Source organism: Pongo pygmaeus, chromosome 6 (genome assembly GCF_028885625.2).
Source record: "Pongo pygmaeus isolate AG05252 chromosome 6, NHGRI_mPonPyg2-v2.0_pri, whole genome shotgun sequence".
NCBI lineage: Eukaryota > Metazoa > Chordata > Mammalia > Primates > Hominidae > Pongo > Pongo pygmaeus.
This window is the reverse complement of record NC_072379.2, coordinates 26,166,694-26,192,205: the sequence shown is the minus strand read 5'-3', so window position 1 is coordinate 26,192,205 and position 25,512 is coordinate 26,166,694. Positions and strand designations below refer to the sequence as shown.

The 25,512-nt window shown below is 38.6% G+C and overlaps 1 protein-coding gene across 1 annotated transcript; it reads right to left on the bottom strand.

The window, feature by feature from the left end:
• Nucleotides 1-4,057: 4,057 nt before the first annotated feature.
• ZNF722 (zinc finger protein 722) lies at nt 4,058-23,689 on the bottom strand. Its single transcript, XM_054495384.1, has 4 exons — nt 23,511-23,689; nt 16,357-16,483; nt 15,774-15,869; nt 4,058-7,157 (listed from the first exon to the last, which is right to left on the bottom strand). The coding sequence occupies exons 1-4, from the start codon at nt 23,547-23,549 to the stop codon at nt 6,265-6,267; spliced, it is 1,155 nt and encodes a 384-aa protein (XP_054351359.1). The 5' UTR covers nt 23,550-23,689; the 3' UTR covers nt 4,058-6,264.
• Nucleotides 23,690-25,512: the final 1,823 nt, after the last annotated feature.

Below are 25,512 nucleotides of genomic sequence, written 5' to 3'. Positions count from 1 at the left end.
CAACCTGGCTTACCTAGAAGTTTGATTAATTTCAGGGAAGCAGGGGTGTTTTTCTATGATGTGCTCTTTTTCTTAAAAACATGTCTAATTAAGTTTAGTGTAATAAAGATAATCTCTCTTATGATAAACAGGAAGCCAATACCTTTGTAACCTAATTACATGAATAATGTCCCGCCACAGTCACACACATTTTCTCACACTCAGGAGAAAAGAATACACAGCAGGTGTTCACTGAAGTGGGAACCTGAGGGTCATCTGAGAATTCTGCCTCTCCACCTGAATAGATTTCTAAAATAGCCTTTCAGTTGCCTTTGTTGTCTAAGTAAACACATATATTATCTGCAAATAATATTTAATTCATCTGCTTTTCAATTTTATTCATTAAAATAATTATTTATCTTTCTCTGGCTTATATGAAGTATTTCTTATTTATAATATACATTCACATATATACATATATAACAATACAAATGTATCCATTTTCATTTTTGTTAAATTTTTAAGAATGGATGTTAAAGGTAACTTTTCTGTTTGAAAGGGTTTTTTATTGTATTCAAGAGCATTATCTCTGGAGTCAAAGTTGCTTGTGTTTTAATACTGGCTCTGCTATTGTGAGCAAGTTATTTCTCTCTCTGGCTCTGTTTCTTTCTTTGTAAATTGAGGACAATAATACTTTTGTTATTAAGTTACTGTGTCTATTAGTCCATTCTCACACTGCTATAAGGACACACCCAAGACTAGGTAAATTAAAAAGGGAAGAGGTTAATTTGACTCACAGATCAGCATGACTGAGGAGGCCTCAAGAACCTTACAATAATGGCAGAAGTTGAAGGAGAAGCAGGTATATTTTTCACTAGGTGAAGGAGAGCAGGAAAAATGACTACTTATAAAACCATCCGATCTCATGAGAACTCACTCACTATCACGAGAACAGCATGAGTATCATTCTGCCCCGGCCCCTTCCAAATCTCATGCCCTTTTTATATTTCAAAACCAAACATGCTTTCCCAACAGTCTCCCACAGTCTTAACTCATTTTAGCATTAACCCAAAAGTCTAATTCCAAAGTCCAATCTGAGAAAAGTCCCTGCTACCTATGAGCTTGTAAATCAAAAGCAAGTTAGTAACTTCCAAGATACAATGGGGGTACAGGAATTAGATAAACTCTTTCAAACAGGGGAAATTGGCCAGAACCAAGGAGGTACAGGCCCCATGCAAGCTTGAATTCCAGTGGGGCAGTAAATAAATCTTAAAGCTCTGAGATGATGTCATTTGACTTCATGTCCCACTTCTGGGCCATGCTGATGCAAGGGGTGGGCCCTCATGGCCTTGGGTAACTCCTTCATGGACTGGAATTGGGTGCCTGTGGCTTTTCCAGGTGCACAGTGCAAGCTCATGGAGGATCTGTCATTCTGGGGTCTGGAGTATAGTGGCCTTCTCACAACTCCAGTTGGCAGCTTCAGTGGGGACTCTGCATGAGGGCTCCAACCCCACATTTCCCTTCTGCATTGCCCTATTACAGGTTCTCCATGAGGGCTCTGCCCCTGTAGAAGACTTCTGCCTGAACATCCAGGCATTTTTATACATCTTCTGAAATCTAGGCAGAGGTTCCCAGAGCTCAACTCTTGTCTTATGTTCACTCACATGCCCAATACCACATGGAAGCCACCAAGGCTTGAGGATTGCACTTTCTGAAGAAATAACCCAAGCTGTACCTTGGCCCCTTTTAGCCACAGCTGGATCTGGAGCAGCTGGGATGCAGGACACCCAGTCCCAAGACTTCATAGAGCAGTGGGGCCCTGGGCCTTGACCATGAAACTATTGTTGCCTCCTAGGGCTCCTGGCCTGTGATGGAAGGACCTGCCTCAGATCTTTGACATGATCTGAAGACATTTTCCCCATGGTTTTGTCTATTAACATTCAGCTCCTCTTTACTGCTGCAAATTTCTGCAGCGGCTTCAATTTCTTTTCAAAAAATGGGGTTTTATTTTCTACCTCATGGTCAGGCTTCAAATTTCCCAAACTTTTATGTTCTGCTTCCATTTTAACATAAGTTTCTCATCTCCATCTGAGACCACCTCAGCCTGGACTTTATCATCCATATCACTATTAGCATTTTGGTCAAAAGCATTCAACAAGTCTCCAGGAAGTTCCAAACGTTCCCACATCTTTCTGTGTTTTTCTGAGCTCTCTAAACTGTTTCAACCTCTGCCTATTACCCATTTCCAAAGTCACTTCCACATTTTCAATTATCTTTGTAGCAGTGCCCCAAACTCCCAGTATTAATTTTCTGTATTAGTCTGTTTTCACACTACTATAAAGACACTACCAGAGAATGAGTAATTTATTCGGAAAGGAGGTTTAATTTACTCACAATTCTGCATGGCTGGGGAGGTCTCAGGAAACCTACAATTACGGTGGAAGGCAAAGGAGAAGCAAGTACCTTCTTCACTAGGCAGCAGAAGGGAAAGCAGGAAAAACCACCACTTATAAAACCATTAGATCTTTCAGAACTCACTATCATGAGAACATCATGGGGGAAAATTACCTCCATGTTCCAATCACCTCCCACCAAGTCCCTCCCTTGACACATGGGGATTACAGTTTGAGATAAGATTTGGGTAGGATAAGATTTTACAGTAACCAATTCAATATAAGGCACAGAATATAGATTTATTTTGAGAATCTCTAAGGTTTCCAGGTTTCTTGTTAATTACCCAAGTTAAAATAAACTTTTTTGTTTCAATATTGTTCCTCTGTTCTGAAAATGCATACAAAGTCACACACAAACACACTCGCTTGCTATATAACTTTTTTATACTTGTTACATCTTTTTTTTTTTTTTTTTAATGGTGTCTCGCTCTGTCACCCAGGCTGGAGTGCAGTGATGCCACCTTGGCTCACTGCAACCTCTGCTTCCCAAGTTCAAGCAATTCTCCTGCCTCAGCTTCCCTAGTAGCTGGGAATACAGGAATGCATCACCACACCCAGCTAATTTTTTGTATTTTTAGTAGAGACGGGGTTTCACCATTTGGCCAGGCTGGTCTTGAACTCCTGACCTCAAATTATCTGCCGACTTCGGCCTCCCAAAGTGCTGAGATTACAGGCATAAGCCACTGCACCCGGCTGGTACATCTTTAGAGTAATACATTTGTATATGTAACTCTATGTAAATAAAAACTAAAAGCCTGTTTTTGTTTGTCAGTAGAGAGGCCACATGTACAAAAAAATATATAAAACAAATTTTAAAAAATATTTAATCAAGACTCAGAAATGTATGGATATTAATTATACTCATATAATTTTTATGATCATAAATTGGCCCTGTGGTTAATAATTCAATTGCACATATTGAAATGACTAAAACTATATAATGGGAATGTTTGTAATACAAAGTATAAATACATGCTCGAGGTAATGAATACTTCGTATACCCTGCTGTGATAATGTATGCCTGTGTTAAAATACCTCATATATGCCATAAGTGTGTATGCAAACTACCCACAAAAATTTCTTAAAAATGTAAGTAAGGTAAAAAAGAATATAAATTTCACCTATGAGAACAAAATTCTTCAACTTTTTTGCAGTTTAAAACCACTGGAGGGCCAGGTGTGGTGGCTCACACCTATAATCCCAGCACTTTGTGGCGCCGAGGCAGGTGGATCACCTGAGGTCAGGAGTTCAAGACCAGCCCGGCCAATGTGGTGAAACCCCATCTCCACTAAAAATACAAAAATTAGCCTCGTGTGGTGGCACGTGCCTGTAGTCCCAGCTACTTGGCAGGCTGAGGCAGGAGAATCGCTTGGACCCAGGAGGTGGAGGTTGTAGTGAGCTGAGATCATGCCACTGCACTCCAGCCTGGGCAACAGAGCAAGACTCCATCTCAAAACAAACAAACAAACAAAAAAACACTGGCAAAAAAGAGATTACTAGAGATGTCATTCCCCTACATTAACAAACAGTATATTGTTACCATCATTTACTTAGAATTTTAAGTAAGATGAGACACATTAATGTTGATGGCAAATTAACACTTCGTTCAAAGCACAATAGTTTTAACACATTAAAAACAACTTTATTTAATGAAAAATTAAGTTAAATTTATTGCATTTTATTACATAAAGGTACAATTGATAAACAATCTCTTATATCTCTGATGCAACAATTGATCAAATACTTTCACAATGGGAAGAATCAACATGAAGTAATCTGAGACTTGAGTTACAATATTATTTGCTTTTCAGAAAATCTAAATTTCTTTTTACAGAAAATGAAGCATACCTCGAATGTAATTATAAATCTCCAGAAAAATCTACTTCTTTGAAATGTATATACTGTTATCTTTGGATCTCTTTTACATTCAATACTCTGATTTAGTGTAATGTCTGAAGTTTCGGTGCCTTCATTCTTTCTACTGTGAATCCTCAAATGTTTATATAGACTTACTTTTTGGTTAAATATATTTTCCCCATATATTGGATCTACAAAAATATTTAGTATAAACTGGTATTTTGTCAGCTGTAGTTTTTGAACAAATGTTTTTTCACATTCATTACATGTTTAGGCTTTCTCTCAAACATAAAGTTTCTGATGTTCCACAAGTTTGAGCATCTGCTTCAGGGTTTTCCTTTAACATAAAATGCATACAATAACATCTAATGCAAGTAAAGATATAACAATCCTCCTTATGTTTGTATGTTTGTCTTCAGAATAAATAGTCTTTATTTTAAAAGCCTATATTTTCCGAAAGGTGTTTTTACAGTAAACACATTTATAATGCTTTTTTGGTTTTTTTGAGACAGAGTCTTGCTCTGTCACCCAGGCTGCAGTGTAGCAGCTCTATGTTGGCTCACTGCAACCTCCACCTCCCAGGTTCAAGCAATTCGCCTGCCTCAGCCTCCCGAGTAGCTGGGATTACAGGCACATGCCACCACGCCCGGCTAATTTTTATATTTTTAGTAGAGATGGGCTTTCACCATGTTGGCCAGGCTGGTCTTGAACTCTTGACCTCAGGATCCACTGACCTTGGCCTCCCAAAGTGCTGGAATTTCAAGCATGAGCCAACACGCCCAACCTATAATGCTTTTATTAACTATAAACTTTCTGATATTGAGTAAAGTGTGAGCTGATAGTAATGGCTTTTCACATTCTTTGTATTTCTACGATTTTTCTCTAGTATAAATGCTTTCCTGTGGCATAAGGTGTGAGAATTTATTAAAAGTTTTGCCACATTCTTCATTTCATATTTGTAGTTTTCTTCAGTATACATTATCTTACCTACCATAACGTGTGACTACCATTTAAAGGCCTTGCCACATTTAACACATTTCTAGTTTCTCACCAGTGTGATTTCCCTTTTTTAGAAAAGTTTGAGGTATGGTTAAATGCTCTGTCACATTTTTATGCTGTAGAGTTTCTCTCCAGTATAAAATTTTTTTAATTAATAAGGATGAAAACCAGTTAAACGCTTTGCCACATTTTTTTCTACAGTTTCAGGGGTTCTCTCCAATATCAATTATCTTACATTTATTCAGGTTTGAGGACTTTTTAAAGACATTGCCATATTCCTTATTGTAGTATTTCTCTTAAGTATTACATCTCGTATGTATAATAAGGGTTCAAGACTAGTTAAAAGCGTTACCACATTCTTTGCTTTTGTAGGATTTCTCTATAGAATGAATTAACAGATATTGTGTAAGGCCTGAGATGTGCTTAAAGGTTTTTTCACTTTATTTATTTATTTTTTTTACCTTTCTAGGGCTTCTCTAATATAAATTCTCTTAGGTTTTGGGAGGCTGAGGCAGGTGGATCACCTGAGGTCAGGAGTTCGAGACCAGCCTAGCCAACATGGTGAAACTCCATTTCTACTAAAAATACAAAAATCAGCCAGTGTGGTGGCACATGCCTATAATCCCAGCTACTCAGGAGGCTGAGGGAGGAGAATCACTTGAACCTGGAAGGCAGAGGTTGCAGTGAGCTGAGTTTGTGACACTGCACTGCAGCCTGGGTGACAAAGGGAGATACCATCTCAAAAAAAATTTTTTTTTAATAAATTCTCTTGGGTTCATTAAGGTTTGAGGGTTGGTCAAAGACTTTGTTACATTTTTTTACATTTATAAAATTTTTGTCCAATACGGATTCTCTTATTTTCTATTAAGGTTTGGAACTTGTTAAAGGCTTGTCCATATTCTCTACACTTGTAGTGTTTTTTTCCAGCATAAATTATTGTATGTATTATAAGGCCTGAGGGCTGGAGTTTGCCACATTATTTACATTTGTAGGGTTTCTCTCCAGTATGAATTATCTTATGTTTAGCAAGACTTGAATGCCTCTTAAAAGCTTTGTCACATTCTTCACATTTGTAGGGTTTCTCTCCAGTATGAATTCTCTTATGTGTCTTAAGGGTTGAGAAGCAGTTAAAGGCTCTGCCACATTGTTCACATGTGTAGGGTTTCTCTCCAGTATGAATTCTCTTGTGGTCATTGAGGGTTGAGGATACGCTAAAGGCTTTGCCACATTCTTCACATTTGTAGGGTCTCTCTCCAGTATGAATTCTCTTGTGGTTAGTAAGTGTTGAGGAGCGCGTAAAGGCTTGGCCACATTCTTCACATCTGTAGGGTTTCTCTCCAGTATGAATTCTCTTATGTCTAGTAAGGTTTGAGGGCCACCTAAAGGCTTTGCCACATTCCTCACATCTGTAGGGTTTCTCTCCAGTATGAACTCTTTTATGTGTAGTACAGTTTGAGGAGCGGTTAAAGGATTTGCCGCATTCTTCACATTTGTAGGACTTCTCCTTAGTATGAATTATCTGATGTTGATTTAGGTGTGAAGGTATGCAAAACGATTTGCCATATTTTTTACATTTGTAGTGTTTCTTTCCAGTATATCTTGCTTCATGTCTATTGCAATTTGAAAATTTACCAAAGACTTTGACACATTTTTGACTCCGAAATATTTTGTTTTGGGTATTTGACAAACATTGGTTAACTTCATTATAACCTCCTTTGTGCATCTCACACTCACCCATACTTTTACAGCATTTTTTAAATTGTAAATTCTCATGTCCACATTTTCCATATGTTCTCAGTATTACTTTTTGGAGTGAATCTTTTATGCCCTGCTCTGGATGAAGGTCTTGGGTGAAATGAGAACACGTAACTGAAAGACATAAAAATCACAAGTTACTCCACTTACTAGACTCAGATAAATATACTTTACAAATCGAATATATAAAATTGTACAAGGCACATTAGCAAAATGGCATATCAAATTACCACAGGCCATAATTCCTTCATAGATGTATAAATGTAACAAAATCATAGTGATCAAAATATCTTTGTTGGAAATTTATAGAGTAAGTGTGTGCCCCATGTGAGCACAATGTCAAAAGCCATATAGAAAGAAAAGAAGTCTGCTGCATTTGCCCAACACAGCCCTTCCTCATCCCCAATAGAAGAACATGCTGCCTTTAATGACAGCTTTAAGTCTTCTGTGATCAAAAGTAAATGTTACAACAGCAGAAAGACTGCAGTACCATGGACAGAAAATAGGTGTAGAAAGTAGTTAGTTATTGACCAGTAATAAGAAACATGAAGAAGTCTTTTAACTGAAAAATAAATACAAAATTGCAGACAAGACACATCCTGAGAACACGTTTGCGAGACTCCCAGAATCTCTACCCAATACAATTGGTTTCAGGCTACGCCAGAAAAGTGCTGCATTATAAAGATTGTGAAAGGTAGTTTTATGTTAATGTCTAAATCTCAACCAAAGATTATAATGTATACAAAATATTTGGGCAACAAGGTCCAATCAAAAAAATCAAAATTTTCAAAAAGCAACTATAAAAATAAAGATGTATATATTGATTTTTAAAATTTAAGATAATCCGTATTTTGCTCAATGAGAAAAATGGAAAACCAGACATCAGATAAATGAGAATGTCAACAAAAGGCTTGGAATAATAAAAATAAACAATTGTGGAAGTAAAAAAGAATAAGTGAAATAATTTTAAAGTATGAAAAAAGTAATGTAAAAAATGAAGAAGCTAAACAAACTAGGATATACACAAAAAGATCCATAACACATATTTAAGCAAAGTTTCAAAAGTCACAAACCAGAAGATAATCTTGGGAGCTGCAAGATAAAAGTGAGGTATTATTTATAAGCCTAGTCCTCCGAGACAACCGTGAATTTGTCAACAGAAACCTTGCAGGTCAGAAAAGAACTGTGTTAAATGGTCAAAGGCTGAAAAAGAATCTTCACTGTAAGAATAATGTAATCAGCAAAAACGTACTACAAAATAAAGAAAAAAAAAAGATCTTCCAGAATAAACAAATGCTGGAAAAGCATACAAGCACTGCACGTACCCTAAATAAAATGCTGAAAAGAGGTCTTTCCACTTAAAATAATATGATGAAAAAATATATAATCATATGAAAATACATAACTTTCTGAAAAACATGCATATATAAAAAAATAAAATTCCGTGGCATTATTGTGATGGTGCAGAAAACATTTTTAGTTATTCTTTAAAATTTGAAAGATGTAAGCATAAAAATATCATAAAACATAAAAAGATACAATTAGCAACATCAATACGAAGTATAGGGTAGATATAATGAGGACAAATTTTTCTATGCAACTGAAGTCATTTTTTTTTTTTACCAGTTTAAAATGTACTGTTGTAACATTAACAGGTTTTATAAAATCTCTAATGTAGCATAAAGAAAAAATCTTTATAGACGCACAAAAGACAATGAGTCAATTACTAGCATGAGACAAAGATTAATATTATATAATGGTAAAATGAGTCCATTTACTAGGAATCTATAACTATTATGTCTATCTATATGTATAGGCATATATAACATCAGGGCTTCAAAATATATAAAGCAAATATTGACAAAAATGAAGCAAGAAATAAAATAACAACATAAAATTATAAACATTAAGACCTCACTTTCAATAATAAATAAAAAATTTAAATAAAATATCAATTAAAAAACAGAAAGCCTGAATAACATTATATTGTGTATGAATTCATTTTGCAATGCTATAGAAAATAACCTGAGACTGGGTAATTTATAAAGGAAAAGATTTATTTGGTTCACAGTTCAGTAGACTGTAAAAGAAGCATGTGCCAGCATCTGCTTCTGGTGAGGATATAAGGAAGCTTACAATTATAGTGGAAGGCAAAAAAGAACCAAACATGTCACATGGTGAAAGATGATGCGAGTGTGAGGTGGAGGAGCCAGGTTCCTTTAAACAACCAGCTCTCATGTGAATTAAGAGAGTGAGACCTCTATGATTACCAAGGGGATTGTGCCAAGTCATTCATGAGGGATTTGTCTCCATGATGCAAACGTTCTCATTAGGCTCCACATCCAACATTGGAGATTACATTTCAGTATGGGATTTGGAGGGCATCTACACCATATCACAAACCAAACAGGCTAAACAGACATGTACAGAACTCTTCAGTCAAAAGCAAGTGGATACACAATATTCTTATTTGTACCTGGTATATTCTGTTAGAACACATAAGTCTTAGTAAATTTCAAAAGATCAGCCAGGTGCAGTGGCTTACAGGTGTAATCTCAGCACTTTGGGAGGCCAAGGTGGAAGGATCACTTGTCCTGCAGCTGAGGGACTTGACTGTTGGAAGGAAAACTAACAAACAGAAAGGAATAGCATCCACATCAACAAAAAGGACAACCACACCAAAACCCCATCTGTAGGTCACCATCATCAAAGACCAAAGGTAGATAAAACCACAAAGATGGGGAGGAACCAGAGCAGAAAAGCTGAAAATTCTAAAAATCAGAGTGCCTCTTCTCCTCCAAAGGATCGCAGCTCCTTGCCAGCAACAGACAAAGCTGGATGGAGAATGACTTTGACGAGTTGACAGAAGTAGGCTTCAGAAGATCGGTAATAACAAACTTCTCCGAGCTAAAGGAGGATGTTCGAACCCATTGCAACGAAGCTAAAAACCTTGCAAAAAGATTAGATGAATGGCTAACTAGAACAAACAGTGTAGAGAAGACCCTAAATAACGTGATGGAGCTGAAAACCATGGCACAAGAACTATGTGATGCATGCACAAGCTTCAGTAGCCAATTCAATCAAGTGAAAGAAAGGGTATCAGTGATTGAAGATCAAATTAATGAAATGAAGTGAGAAGAGAAGTTTAGAGAAAAAAGAGTAAAAAGAAATGAACAAAGCCTCCAAGAAATATGGGACTATGTGAAAAGACCAAATCTACGTTTGATTGGTGTACCTGAAAGTGACGGGGAGAATGGAAGCAAGCTGGAAAACACTCTGCAGGATATTATCCAGGAGAACTTCCCCAACCTAGCAAGGCAGGCCAACATTCAAATTCAGGAAATACAGAGAACGGCCACAAAGATACTCCTCGAGAAGAGCAACCCCAAGACACATAATTGTCAGATTCACCAAGGTTGAAATGAAGGAAAAAATGTTAAGGGCAGCCAGAGAGAAAGGCCGGGTTACCCACAAAGGGAAGCCCATCAGACTAACAGCGGATCTCTCAGCAGAAACTCTACGAGCCAGAAGAGAGTGGGGGCCAATATTCAACATTCTTAAAGAAAAGAATTTTCAACCCAGAATCTCATCTCCAGCCAAACTAAGCTTCATAAATGAAGGAGAAATAAAATCCTTTACAGACAAGCAAATGCTGAGAGATTTTGTCACCACCAGGCCTGCCTTACAAGAGCTCCTGAAGGAAGCACTAAACATGGAAAGGAACAACCGGTACCAGCCACTGCAAATACATGTCAAATTATAAAGATCATCGATGCTAGGAAGAAAGTGCATCAACTAACGGGCAAAATAACCAGCCAACATCATAATGATGGGATCAAATTCACACCTAACAATATTAACCTTAAACTTAAATAAGCTAAATGCCCCAGTTAAAAGACACACACTGGCAAATTGGATAAAGAGTCAAGACCCATCAGTGTGCTGTATTCAGGAGACCTATCTCACATGCAGAGACATCCATAGGCTCAAAATAAAAGGATGGAGGAAGATCCATCCTCACCAAAAAAATGGAAGGCAAAAAAAAAGCAGGGGTTGCAATCCTAGTCTCTGATAAAATAGACTTTAAACCAACAAAGATCAAAAGAGACAAAGAAGGCCATTACATAATGGTAAAGGAATCAATGCAACAAGAAGAGCTAACTATCCTAAATATATATGCACCCAATACAGGAGCACCCAGATTCATAAAGCAAGTCCTTAGAGACCTACAAAGAGACGTAGACTCCCACACAATAATACTGGGAGACTTTAACACCCCACTGTCAATATTAGACAGATCAACAAGACAGAAGGTTAACAAAGATATCCAGGACTTGAACTCAACTCTGCACCAAGCAGACCTAATAGACATCTACAGAACTCTCCACACAAAAGCAACAGAATATACATTCTTCTCGGCACCACATCACACTTATTCCAAAAATTCACCACATAGTTGGAAGTAAAGCACTCCTCAGCAAATGTAAAAGATCAGAAATCACAACAAACTGTCTCTCAGACTACACTGCAATCAAACTAGAACTCAGGATTAAGAAACTCACTCAAAACCGCTCAACTACATGGAAACTGAACAACCTGCTCCTGAATGACTACTGGGTACATAACAAAATGAAGGCAGAAATAAAGATGTTCTTTGAAACCAATGAGAACCAAGACACAACATACCAGAATCTCTGGGACACATTTAAAGCAGTGTGTAGGGGGAAATTTATACCACTAAATGCCCACAAGAGAAAGCAGGAAAGATCTAAAATTGACACTCTAACATCACAATTAAAAGAACTAGAGAAGCAAGATAAGACAAATTCAAAAGCCAGCAGAAGGCAAGAAATAGCTAAGATCAAAGCAGAAGTGAAGGAGATAGAGACACAAAAAACTCTTCAAAAAAATCAATGAATCCAGGAGCTGGTTTTTGGAAAAGATCAACAAAATTGATAGACCACTAGCAAGACTAATAAAGAAGAAAAGAGAGAAGAATCAAATAGATGCAATAAAAAATGATAAAAGGGATACCACCACCGATCCCACAGAAATACAAACTACCATCAGAGAATACTATAAACACCTCTACACAAATGAACTAGAAAATCTAGAGGAAATGGATAAATTCCTGGACACATACACCCTCCCAAGACTAAAACAGGAAGAAGTTGAATCCCTGAATAGACCAATAACAGGCTCTGAACTTGAGGCAATAATTAATAGCCTACCAACCAAAAAAAGTCCAGGACCAGAAGGATTCACAGCCGAATTCTACCAGAGGTATAAAAAGGAGCTGGTATCATTACTTCTGAAACGATTCCAATCAATAGAAAAACAGGGAATCCTCCCTAACTCATTTTATGAAGCCAACATCATCCTGATACCAAAGCCTGGCAGAGACACAACAAAAAAAGAGAATTTTAGACCAATATCCCTGATGAACATCGATGCGAAAATCCTCAGTAAAATACTGGCAAACCGAATCCAGCAGCACATCAAAAAGCTTATCCACCATGATCAAGTCAGCTTCATCCCTGGGATGCAAGGCTGGTTCAACATACGCAAATCAATAAACGTAATGCATGGCATAAACAGAACCAAAGACAAAACCACATGATTATCTCAATAGATGCGGAAAAGGCCTTTGACAAAATTCAACAGCCATGCATGCTAAAAACTCTCAATAAACTAGGTATTGACGGAACGTATCTCAAGATAATAAGAGCTATTTATGACAAACCCACAGAAAGTATCATACTGAATGGGCAAAAACTGGAAGCATTCCCTTTGAAAACTGGCACAAGACAGGGATGCCCTCTCACCACTCCTATTCAACATAATGTTGGAAGTTCTGGTCAGGGCAATCAGCCAAGAAAAATAAAGGGTATTCAATTAGGGAAAGAGGAAGTCAAATTGTCCCTCCTTGCAGATGACATGATTGTATATTTACAAAACCCCATCGTCTCAACCCAAAATCTCCTTAAGCTGATAAGCAACTTCAGCAAAGTCTCAAGATACAAAATCAATGTGCAAAAATCACAAGCATTCTTATACACCAACAACAGACAAACAGAGAGCCAAATCATGAGTGAACTTCCATTCACAATTGCTACAAATAGAATAAAATACCTAGGAATCCAACTTACAAGGGATGTGAAGGACCTATTCAAGGAGAACTACAAACCACTGCTCAAGGAAATAAAAGAGGACACAAACAAATGGAAGAACATTCCATGCTCATGGATACGAATAATCAATATCGTGAAAATGGCCATACTGCCCAAGGTAATTTATAGATTCAATGCCATCCCCATCAAGCTACCAATGACTTTCTTCACAGAATTGGAAAAAACTACTTTAAAGTTCATATGGAACCAAAAAAGAGCCCACATTGCCAAGACAATCCTAAGCCAAAAGAACAAAGCTGGAGGCATCACACTACCTGACTTCAAACTATACTACAAGGCTACAGTAACCAAAGCAGCATGGTACTGGTACCAAAACAGAGATAGAGACCAATGGAACAGAACAGAGCCCTCAGAAATAACACCACACATCTACAACCATCTGATCTTTGACAAACCTGACAAAAACAAGAAATGGGGAAAGGATTCCCTATTTCATAAATGGTGCTGGGAAAACTGGCTAGCCATATGTAGAAAGCTGAAACTGGATTCCTTCCTTACACCTTATACAAAAATTAATTCAAGATTGATTAAAGACTCAAATGTTAGATCTAAAACCATAAAAACCCTAGAAGAAAACCTAGACAATACCATACAGGACATAGGCATAGGCAAGGACTTCATGACTAAAACACCAAAAGCAATAGCAACAAAAGCCAAAATGGACAAATGGGATCTAATTAAACTAAAGAGCTTCTGCACAGCAAAGGAAACTACCATCAGAGTGAACAGGCAACCTACAGAATGGTAGAAAATTTTTGCAATCTACCCATCTGACAAAGGGCTAATATCTGGAATCTACAAAGAACTTAAACAAATTTGCAAGAAAATATCAAACAACCCCATCAAAAACTGGGCAAAGGATATGAACAGACACATCTCAAAAGAAGACATTTATGCAGCCAACAGACACGTGAAAAAATGCTCATTATCACTGGTCATCAGAGAAATGCAAATCAAAACCACAATGAGATACCATCTCACACCAGTTAGAATGGCGATCATTAATAAGTCAGGAAACAACAGCTGCTGGAGAGGATGTGGAGAAATAGGAACACTTTTACACTGTTGGTGGGACTGTAAACTAGTTCAACCATTGTGGAAGACAGTGTGGCGATTCCTCAAGGATCTAGAACTAGAAACACCATTTGATCCAGTGATCCCATTAGTGGGTATATACCCAAAGGATTATAAATCATGCTACTATAAAGACACATGCACACATATGTTTATTGCAGCACTATTTACAATAGTAAAGACTTGGAACCAACCCAAATGTCCATAAAGGATAGAGTGGATTAAGAAAATGTGGCACATATACACCATGGAATACTAGGCAGCCATAAAAAAGGATGAGTTCACGTGCTTTGTACGGACACAGATGAAGCTGGAAACCATCATTCTGAGCAAACTATCACAAGGACAGAAAACCAAACACTGCATGTTCTCACTCATAGGTGGGAATTACAGTGAGAACACTTGAACACTTGGAGTGGGGGGATGGGGGAGGGATAGCATTAGGAGAAATACCTAAAGTAAATGACGAGTTAATGGGTGCAGCAAACCAACATGGCACATGTATACATATGTAACAAACCTGCACGTTGTGCACATGCACCCTAGAACTTAAAGTATAAATATATAAAAATATATATATATATACACACACAAATAGGAAGAAGCACTTGAAAGTATGCACAAAATTAATAATTTATAGAAAAATGCAAAACAAAATTACCTTACATCAGTTAGAATGGCCACTATAAATTTTTTCAAAAACACCAACCATGTTGATGATGTAAAGAAATTGAAACCTATGTAAGTTGTTGAGAAAAAAGATGCAGCCATCATAAAAATATCATAAATGTTCTTCAAATAATTAAGAATGAAATTATCATGTAATACAGCAATACCATTTATGAAACTATATCTAAAATATACAACACAGTAAAATGAAGACATAAGAAATATCCTGCTTGCATATCCCCCCACAGCAAGTATCATAACCCAGCCTCTAAATAAATAAATAAATACATATACAAAAATTTAAAAATGAAAAAAATTTTGTAAAAAAACTTTATATTTCAAGGCTATAGTAATGAAAACAGAATGGCCTGTGTAGAAAAATGGAAAACCACCAATGAAACAGAAATTACTATTCTCACACATTTTAGACATGATGCAAAAAAAATTTTAGAAACAGTTTAACTTAGAGTTTCTCAAAAATATGTAAATATTAGTGTGTCCCCAAAAGCTATGGCAAAGCAGTCAGTTTGTGCAGTCCCTGATAAGCCATAAAGAAAACTTTGGCTCACACTGAACTTGAAGAAAGATTATTGAAGTGGAAGTAGAATCCTTAGAGAATTTAACAGCATGGGGCAGAAGGTGTCCCTATGTGAGAGCAAAAGAAAAAAATGACTCGAGCTTCTCAGAAACTCTTTCCATTAAAGCACAGCTCCCCAGACCACGTTTTAAGGACTGGCTGCCTTGTTGATTTGTGTATCTCTCATCTGTGTCATCTGCTTCATTCGCTCTCACCTACCTGGGTGTTTGGCTACCATCTCATTTCTCTTTATATTCCAAGACTCTTTATTTTGCTCCAGAAAGGTAATCAAGTCTGGCTTAGAGTCAGCAATACCTGTTTTATTAAGAGAAAAAAAAGTAACATAAATCTTGCTGAATTCTTTAATTACCAAACTAGTATTATGGTTAGTAAAGAGGATTTAATAGAAAATTCTAGAAAATTAAAGTTGATTCATAACAGAACTTTCTACATATTTAGAAAATATTTTAAAATTGTAGGTCCTTAATTTCACTACTCAGTACTACTGAATCAAACATTGGTGGTGGCAACTGAATTCTAAGGCGTGGGAAACGCTATTTTATGCCATGACATTTTTGGAATTGCAACTAACCTAGAGCAAAAGATACATAAGCTCAGGAAAGGGAAAAGTTCAGGTCAAGATAAAACATCGTGAAGAATCTGTTCTACACCAATGAATCCCCAAGATTTTCTTAAAATTGGAGAGCTAAAATTTATTCATGCAGAGCAGAAATTACCAAAATCCTCTTAGAAAAGAGAGAAAGGCAATATATTAGGAATTGTGTATTGAAGTTTTCCTCACCCAGGGAAACCAGATTTCTGTAGTTCTCTAACATCACATCTCTATATAAATTCTGCTGAGCATGATCCAGGTATTGCCATTCCACCAGAGAGAATTCTATAGCTATGTCTCTGAATGTCAACAGTCTCTGAAAAAATAAAAATAAAAAAACACTCATGAACACACAAACAGTTACCATGTGGCCATAGGCAGAGATTTGTATTTGACTCAAGTTAAAAAAGAGAGTAAAATGAAGTGGTTCTCACTTATAAGATTGACTAAAATTATTCAATAAGATAATTTTTAACACTGAAGTATTCTCTAACTCTAAGAAAAGAGAATAGCATAAGATCCACAATACCACTGTAGATTTGATACTTTTCTGGATGATAAATTATAAAATTAAAGGCATCAACATGGACATGTCTTTTTTTTTCTATTTTTCTTTTCTTCTTTTTTTTGAGACCAAGTTTCGCTCTGTTGCCCAAGCTGGAGTGGAGTGGCATGGTCTTGGCTCAGTGCAACCTCCACCTCCCGGGTTCAATCGATTCTCCTGCCTCAGCCTCCCAAGTAGCTGAGACTACAGGCGTGAGCCACCATGCCTGGCTGATTTCTGTATTTTTAGTAGAGACGGGGTTTCTCCATGTTGGCCAGGCAGGTCTTGAACTCCTGACCTCAGGTAATCCACCCACCTCGGCCTCCCAAAGTGCAGGACATATCTATTTTTGAGTGCTATATTTACATCATACAGAATAAGTTGTGTTATTTCTCAGATAGAACAGTCATGATGACTTAGAAGGTACCTCTCAAGTCTTAATACGTGCAATAAACTAAAGATCTTGTGCAGATTTTGTTTCAGAAGATTTGGGATAAAGTCTGAATTTCTGAATTTTTAGCAAGCTCACCAATGTTTCTAGCCTAGTAAGAATATTTTGTCAAACATCCAGTAAGTGGCAGAGTCTGAGTTTTTCCCAGTTTCTCTCACCTGTAAATAAAGATAAGAGCCTTCATTGTTAAAAGACAAATATATGCAAAAGTCATCTAAAAAGAAAGGACAACTTCCAGATTAAACGTGATGGTTTATGCACTTCAGCTAGTAAATCTCCTAAGTGTATTTAATAATTAAGAGAATAATAATTAACTCAATAGTGGAAAAAATGTCAGAGACATCTTGAAACAAGTGAATAAAATTGTTATCAACTTTATTAGGACACATTTGTATTATGTGCTGATGCACACAGGACACAACATTACTGCTGTGGTATTTCTCACCTCTCAGAAAAGTAAATGGTAATCCAAATTTAATTTTTATATATATATAATATATATATATATATATTTTTTAAGAGACGGAGTCTCGCTCTGTCACCCAGGCTGGAGTGCAGTGGTGCAATCTGCAATTTCGTCTCACTGCAACCTCCACCTCCTGAGTTCAAGCAACTCTCCTGCCTCAACCTCCTGAGTAGCTGGGATTACAGGTGTGTGCACCACACGTGGCTAATTTTTTTTCCGTAGAGACGAGGTTTCACCATGTTGGCCAGTCTGGCCTCGAACTCCTGACCTCACGTGATCCGCCTGCCTCGGCCTCCCAAAGTGCTGGGATTACAAGCCTGAGACACCGTGCCCGGCCTAAATTTAATTATAAAGAAACCATCAGTTTTATGCAAAGTCGAAGGTGCAGATAACTTCCCTGTTCTGTAATTTTTAATAGTAATTTTAAGTAGTCTTTCTTTAGCACCCTGGAGAGCAAGTATCTCCTTATAGTTTTTTCAGAACTTTCTGGGTAATAAATGCCATTCTGTTTAAATGAGCATTTTCTAAATCCTGTCCTGCATGGAACTAATAGAGCACACGGATGAAACCTCAACAGGACATGTTTCACTTTTCACTAATATCCAAAGACAACTGTGTTTCCCCAATAGAAATCTTGAGTATTTACACTTTCTCATGTTCAACAGCTACAAGGGGAACGTTTTAAATATTGCAGGTCATAAATTTGTAGTAAGAATTCTGCATGGTATACAAGAACCCAAGATGAAGAGTATGTATAGAACACCATGGCATATAGAAAAAATATTTTTTTCAGAACCCCTTGACTATCATAAAAATAAAAAATTGTTGAAACAAACTCATTAGGGATCAACAGTACAAGTACAGAAGTAAAAATGTGCAAGTTCCAAACAGATGGCATTCCAAAAGGCAGAGTGGACACTGTGCTTGATCTGAGACATGCTCACCAAGAAAAAGTGATCTTTTTCTTTTCCTCTTCTTTCTCTGAAATGTATTTTCAGATAAGATGCTCTGGACATATCAAACCTGCATCTCGAGAATATGCCTTTAAAGCACAACCTATTCACCTGCTACCACCACACACACCCACGGCAGAAAGACCGAGACTTGCAGAAAACATTCACCCATTTTTGTTGTTTATAACTGAAAAGATTTAAGAGCAATGAAAGAACAATGAGCTTTTCCATAACTAATAAAATATGTTTCTTTTTCCCTGCCCTCCCCTATCAGACACCAGCAGTTTTCTTTACAGTAATGGGAACATGAACTGCACTGACCTCTTCCTACCAAACTGAAAAAGGGCAGGCAGTGCAGCCTTCCTTTGATGCAAAGGTTGAACTAAACTCTCCTGAATGTATCTTGAACCCCTCAAGTTTATAAATTACTTGGTAATCTTGGTCCTGCTTTTTGCAATGTGATTCTGCAGGATCCAAAAGGGTCCAGGAATGGGCTTTTTCAACAAGTCCCCTGTAAATGCTGATTGTGCTTTCCCAGACACGTTATTAGCATTAGCGAGAGAAAGCAGGCACAGCAAAGAGTCCCTTACACCCACCATATTTGTCACAAAACAAATACATCTGGTACAAATAAAGACAACCAATCACCATGCTGAAATATTATATTTTTTGTTGGCTTTTTTAAGTTTACAGGGACAACAGAAGATAGCAATGTCTGAGTAGGTCTGCTCTTGGGAAATGTGTATACATGTACTAATAAAATGTTTATTAAGCAGGTACTATGTGCTCTGGAGCATGTCACAGAACACTGTGCTGGGAATAACACATAATGTGATTTAATTTTCATAGCACTCTGGCAGTTGCTACTAAGTGTTGAATAATTTTTAGTATTTAGATTAAGAGCACAGCATTTTTATTTCTTCTTATGTTTCTCTATCATTACTTTTAAAAAGAAAATGTGTAGAATAATAATTCAATACCACAAAAACATATGAAATGATACAATTACATAAAAATTGAATAATCAGCTTCAAAATGGCTATTTTGTAAATAATGAAATTAAGGCAGACACAAAAAAATTTCTGAAACTAGTTAGAGCCAAAATACAACATACTAGAATCTCTGGGTTACAGCTATGGCAGTGTTAAGAACAAAGTGTATATCACTAAACATCCACATCAAAAAGTCAGAAAGATCTCAATTTAAAAATCTAATGTTACAATTAAAAGAATTTCAATTTCATCCATGTCCCTACAAAGGACGTGAACTCATCATTTTTTATGGCTGCATAGTATTCCATGGTGTATATGTGCCACATTTTCTTAATCCAGTCTATCATTGTTGGACATTTGGGTTGGTTCCAAGTCTTTGCTATTGTGAATAATGCGGCAATAAACATACGTGTGCATGTGTCTTTATAGCAGCATGATTTATAGTCCTTTGGGTATATACCCAGTAATGGGATGGCTGGGTCGAATGGAATTTCTAGTTCTAGATCCCTGAGGAATCGCCACACTGACTTCCACAAGGGTTGAACTAGTTTAGCGCACCAGCATGGCACATGTATACATATGTAACTTACCTGCACATTGTGCACATGTACCATAAAACCTAAAGTATAATAATAATAATAATAAAAGAAAAAAAAAAAAAATTTCTCTCACACAACTTATGTTAGGCACTAAATAAAGTTTTTAAGATTAAAAAAAAAAAAAAAAAAAAAAGAATTTCAAAAGTAAGAGCAAACCAACTTCAAAGCTCGCAAAAGACAAAAAATAACCAAAATCAGAGCTGAAATGAAGAAGGTCGAGACATAAATAGTACAAGGGGCTTGGTGCTGTGGCTCACTCCTGTAATCCCAGCACTTTGGGAGACCAAGGGGGGGCAGATCACAAGGTCAGGAGTTCAAGACCAGCCTGGCCAACATGGTGAATCCCCATCTCTACTAAAAATACAAAAATTAGCTGGGCATGCAGCACATGCCCGTAATTCCAGCTACTCGAGAGGCTGAGGCAGGAGAATCTCTTGAAACTGGAGGGCAGAGGTTGCAGTGAGCCGAGATTTTGCCATTGGACTCCAGCCTGGGCAATAGAGTGAGACTCCATCTTAAAAAAAAAAAAAAATAGTTCAATGAAACCAGAAGTTGATTCTATGTAAAAATTACTAAGATAGATAAAACACTAGACTAATGGAGAAAACAGAAATAATTCAAATAAAAACAATTAGACTAAAAAGTAAAACAAACAAACAAAAAACCAGATGCTTGTGAGGTTGTGGAGAAACTGAATGCTTATACACTGCTAGTGAGAGTATAAATTTGTTTAAACATTGAGAAAAACAGTTTGGCATTTTTTCAAAAACCTGAAAACAGAATTACCATTCCCAGTCCCGCAATTGGGAATATACCCAGTGAATGTAAGTTTTTCTACCATGAAGACACATGCACATGTATGTTTATTACAGCACGATTCACAATAGCAAGAACCAGAAATAAACATGTATGTCTTCAGTGGTAGACTGGATAAAGAAAATGTGGTAAGTAAACACCATGAAATATGATGCAGCTATAAGAAAGAACAACATCATGTCCTTTGCAGCAACATCGATGGAGGTGGAGACTTATTTTTAGAAAACTAGTGCAGGAACAGAAAATCAAAATACTATACGTTGTCACTTATAAGTGGGAGCAAAATAATGAGAACACGTGGACACAGATAAGAGAACAACAGACACTGAGGCCCAGTTCAGGGTGGAGGGTCAGACGATGAAGAAAATCAGAAAACAAATCTGTTGGATACTATGCTTACTACCTGAGTGATAAAATAATCTGTACACAAAAACTTCGTGATATGATTTTACCTATATAACAAACCTGCACATGTACTCCTGAACCTAAAATAAAAGGTAAGAGAAAAAAAATTCGGCTGTGCACAGTGGCTCACGCCTGTAACCCCAGAACGTTGGGAGGCCGAGGCAGGCAGATCACCTGAGGCCAAAAGTTCAAGACCAACCTGTCCAACATGGTGAAATCCAGACTCTACTAAAAATACAAAAATTAGTTGGATGTGGTGGCACAAACTGTAATTCCAGCTACTCTGGAGACTGAGGCAGGACAATCACTTGAACACGGGACGAGGAGGTTGTAATGAGGTGAGATCACACCAATGCACTCCAGCCTGGGCGGAGAGTGAGACTCCGTCCCCACCCCCCCCAAAAAAAGACACAGTTGAAAAATGCAGGCTGGGTGTGATAACCTATTCCTGTAATCCCAGCACTTTGGGAGGCTGAGGCGGGCTGATCACTTGAGTCCAGGGGTTTGAGATCAGCCTGGCCAACATGGCAAAACTGTGTCTCTACTAAAAATAAAAATGTCAGCCAGGTGTGGTGGCAGGTACCTGTAATCCCATCTACTCGGGAGGCTGAGGCAGGAGAATCACTTGAACCCGAAAGGCAGAGGTTGCAGTGAGCTAATATTGCACCACTGCACCCCAGCCTGAAGTACAGAGCGAGACTCCGTCTCAAAAAAAAAAAAAAAAGAAAGCCAGGCGTGGTGGCTTACGCCTGTAATCCCAGCACTTTGGGAAGCCCAGGCGGGTGGATCACCTGAGGTCGGGAGTTCAAGACCAGCCTGACCAACATGGAGAAACCCCGTCTCTATTAAAAATACAAAATTAGCTGGGGTGGTGACGCATGACTGTAATCCCAGCTACTCGGGAGGCTGAGACAGGATAATCGCTTGAACATGGGAGGTGGAGGTTGCAGTGAGCCGAGATCGTGCCATTGCACTCCAGCCTGGGCAATAAGAGTGAAACTCTGTCACAAAAAAAAAAAGTAAGGGAAAACCAGTTTCCTTTGCAGTGTAAAAATATTTAAACAGCAGGCAATTAGGCTGAGGTGGATTGATTTTTTTCGGTTCTCACTTAAAAAAAAAAATCTACCTCAAATGTATCTCTTATGGTTGGGTGAGGTGGCTCACGCCTGTAATGCAAGTGCTTTGGGAGGCCAAGATGGGCGGATCACTTCAGGTCAGGGGTTCGAGAGCACCCTGGCCAACATGGTGAAACCCCGTCTCTACTAAAAATACAAAAATTAGCCTGGTCGTGGCGGACTCCCGTAATCCCAGCTACTCGTGAGCTTGAACCCGAGACAGGGAGGTTGCAGGGAGCCAAGATCGCGCCATTGCACTCCAGCCTGGGTGACAGAGCGAGACTCCCTCTCAAAAAAAAAATAAATAAATACATTTCTTCTAAATTATTATATTGAAGAAAAAATTCAGGCCTAGTCAACCACAGACTGGCAACTAATCTCTGATGACATAACCAAGACATTTTCACCTGGATCTTACAAATAAGGAAACTACATAACTGTACCAAACCAATTATTGAATCTGGTTTGCTTCATCATGCAACTTATAACAAACTTTCCTTCAAGTCTCTCCCATGGATCACAACCCACAAACCATAGCTGGGCGCTCTATGATTCTTGAATCACACTTTGATCAAGTTCTCTAATATTTTTACAATGACTCCCCTACATCTCTAAAAGGAAAAATGAGGAACTAGGGACCCCAGGGACCACAGCTCTTACCACTTATGAATCCTGCACCCTGAGTCTGGATTCTCCCCTGATGACTTTCCCATCCCTGTACAATCTGGGCGAGATGAGGCGCTGGGAGTGCAGAGCTGCCCAGAGAGAACTCCAACCCAGGGCAAAGCCACTGCGGAGGAAAGACAGAACTCCCAGGGTCCCAGCCGCTGGCCCAGGCAGCATCTTACGGTTCGAGGGGACTAAGAGCTGAGCTGGGACAAAGAGGATTTGGGTCCTCAGACTCCGGAGCTGACTACGAGGAAGTTTGGGTCCTGCTACAGCCATTTTCAGCCGGTTCCAACCGTCTCCCGCCCCTCTCACGATGACAGACCCAGCACTCACCATTTCTCGGCTTCCAGGGGATCCCGGTCTTTTAGCCATAAATCTGCGAATACCTGCAGGACACAAGGCCACAGAGGCTTGGCCTCTAGAGGCAGAGAATGCAGAGCCCTGAAGAAAAGAACTGGAGCTCCGGACGCAGAGAAACACAAAAGGACCCGCAAAATTGCGGAAGCGTCCTGGTCTCTCCAGCTGTACGCCTGATTGGCCAGTTTCTAGTCCACGGCCCCTGATTGGATAAGGTTTCAGGCCCCACCCTTCATGCCTGAATGACGGAATATTTGATCACTGGGCTGAAGGAAGCAAAAATAACAGGCTAGGCTGCAGCCTTTACAGGGAAGACTTCTTCTCTGATCTCAGCCAGGCCAACACCGGAGGATATTTGCATTTAACCTTGTGTATAACGTCATATGCATTTATAAATGATATATAATATAGTTATTCATAAACTGAAAGAATATAATGAAAATTATTTTAAAAATTTGGATGTTATGACCTTCCTTGCTGTGGATCCTTTGCACAGCATATGATATAGTTTGACTCTGTGGCTCCACCCAAATCTCATCTCAAATTGTAATTCCCGTCCATGCGCGGTGGCTTACGCCTGTAATCCCAGCACTTTGGGAGGCCGAGACAGGCGGATCACGAGGTCAGGAGTTCAAGACCAGCCTGGCAATATGGTGAAACCCCTCCTCTACTAAAAATACAAAAATTAGCCAGGCGTGGTGGCGCGCGCCTATAGTGCCAGCTACTCGGGAGGCTGAGGCAGGAGAATTGCTTCAACCCAGGAGGCGGAGGTTGCAGTGAGCCGAGATGGCACCATTGCCCTCCAGCCTGGGCGACAGAGTGAGACTCCCTAACAAAGAAAAAAAAAATTGTAATTCCCACCTGTCAGGGCAGGGACCGGGTGGGAGGTGATTGGATCACTGGGGTGGATTATCCTCATGCTGTTCTTGTGATAGTAAGGGAGCTCTAAAGATACCTGATGGTTTAAAAATGTGGCACTTCCCCCCCCAGCCCCAAGTTCTCTCTCTTTTTCCACCATGTGAGATGTGCCTTGCTTTCCCTTCACCTTCTGTCATGGTCACGATTTTAAGTTTCCTGAGGATTCCTCAGCCATGTAGAAGTATGATTCAATTAAACCACTTTAAAAAAAAGTACGCAGTCTGAGGTATTTGTTTATAGCAGTGTGAAAATGGACTAATACATTCAGGCAGCCTGAGATTTCAAAAAGGAGGCAATCCTTTGCAGTAAAATATGAGCCGCATGTAAATTTTGAATGTGCTAGTAGCCAAATGTTAAAAAGTAAAAAGAAAAAGGTGCTGTGCGCAGTGGCTCACACCTGTAATCTCAGCACTTTGAGAGGCCGAGATGGCGAAACACCTGAGGTCAGGAGTTCGAGACCAGCCTAGCTGACATGGCGAAACCCCGGCTCTACCAATAATAGAAAAATTAGCTGGGTGTGGTGACAGGCACTTGCAATCCCAGCTACTCTGGAGGCTGATGTAGGAGAATCGCTTGAACCCCGGAGGCAGAGGTTGCAGGGAGCTGAGATCCCGCCACAGCACTACAGCCTGGCAACAGAGCGACTCTGTCTCAAAATAAAAAAGAAAGAAACAGGCAGAATAACAGGTGGAATTGATCGTAACAATTTAATCAGTCCAATATATCCAAAATATTGTTATTTTAATATGTGATTAGTGTGTAATGGTTAATAAAGCATATATGTTTTTGAAGCTTAATCTTTGAATGTACCCTTGCATTGTACCTTTCTAGCACATTGCAGTTCAGACCACCCACATTCCAGCACTCTGTGGCCATGTCAGAGGCGTTCGAACCAGAGCAACTGCATCTGGAATAGGTGCTGGGTAAAACAGGGCTGACACCTACAGGACTGCTTTTCCATGAGGTCAGGCATTCCAAGTCACAGGATAAATAGGAGATGGGCATAAGATACAGCTCACAAAGACCTTGCTGATAAAACAGTTTGCAGTAAAGAAGCCGC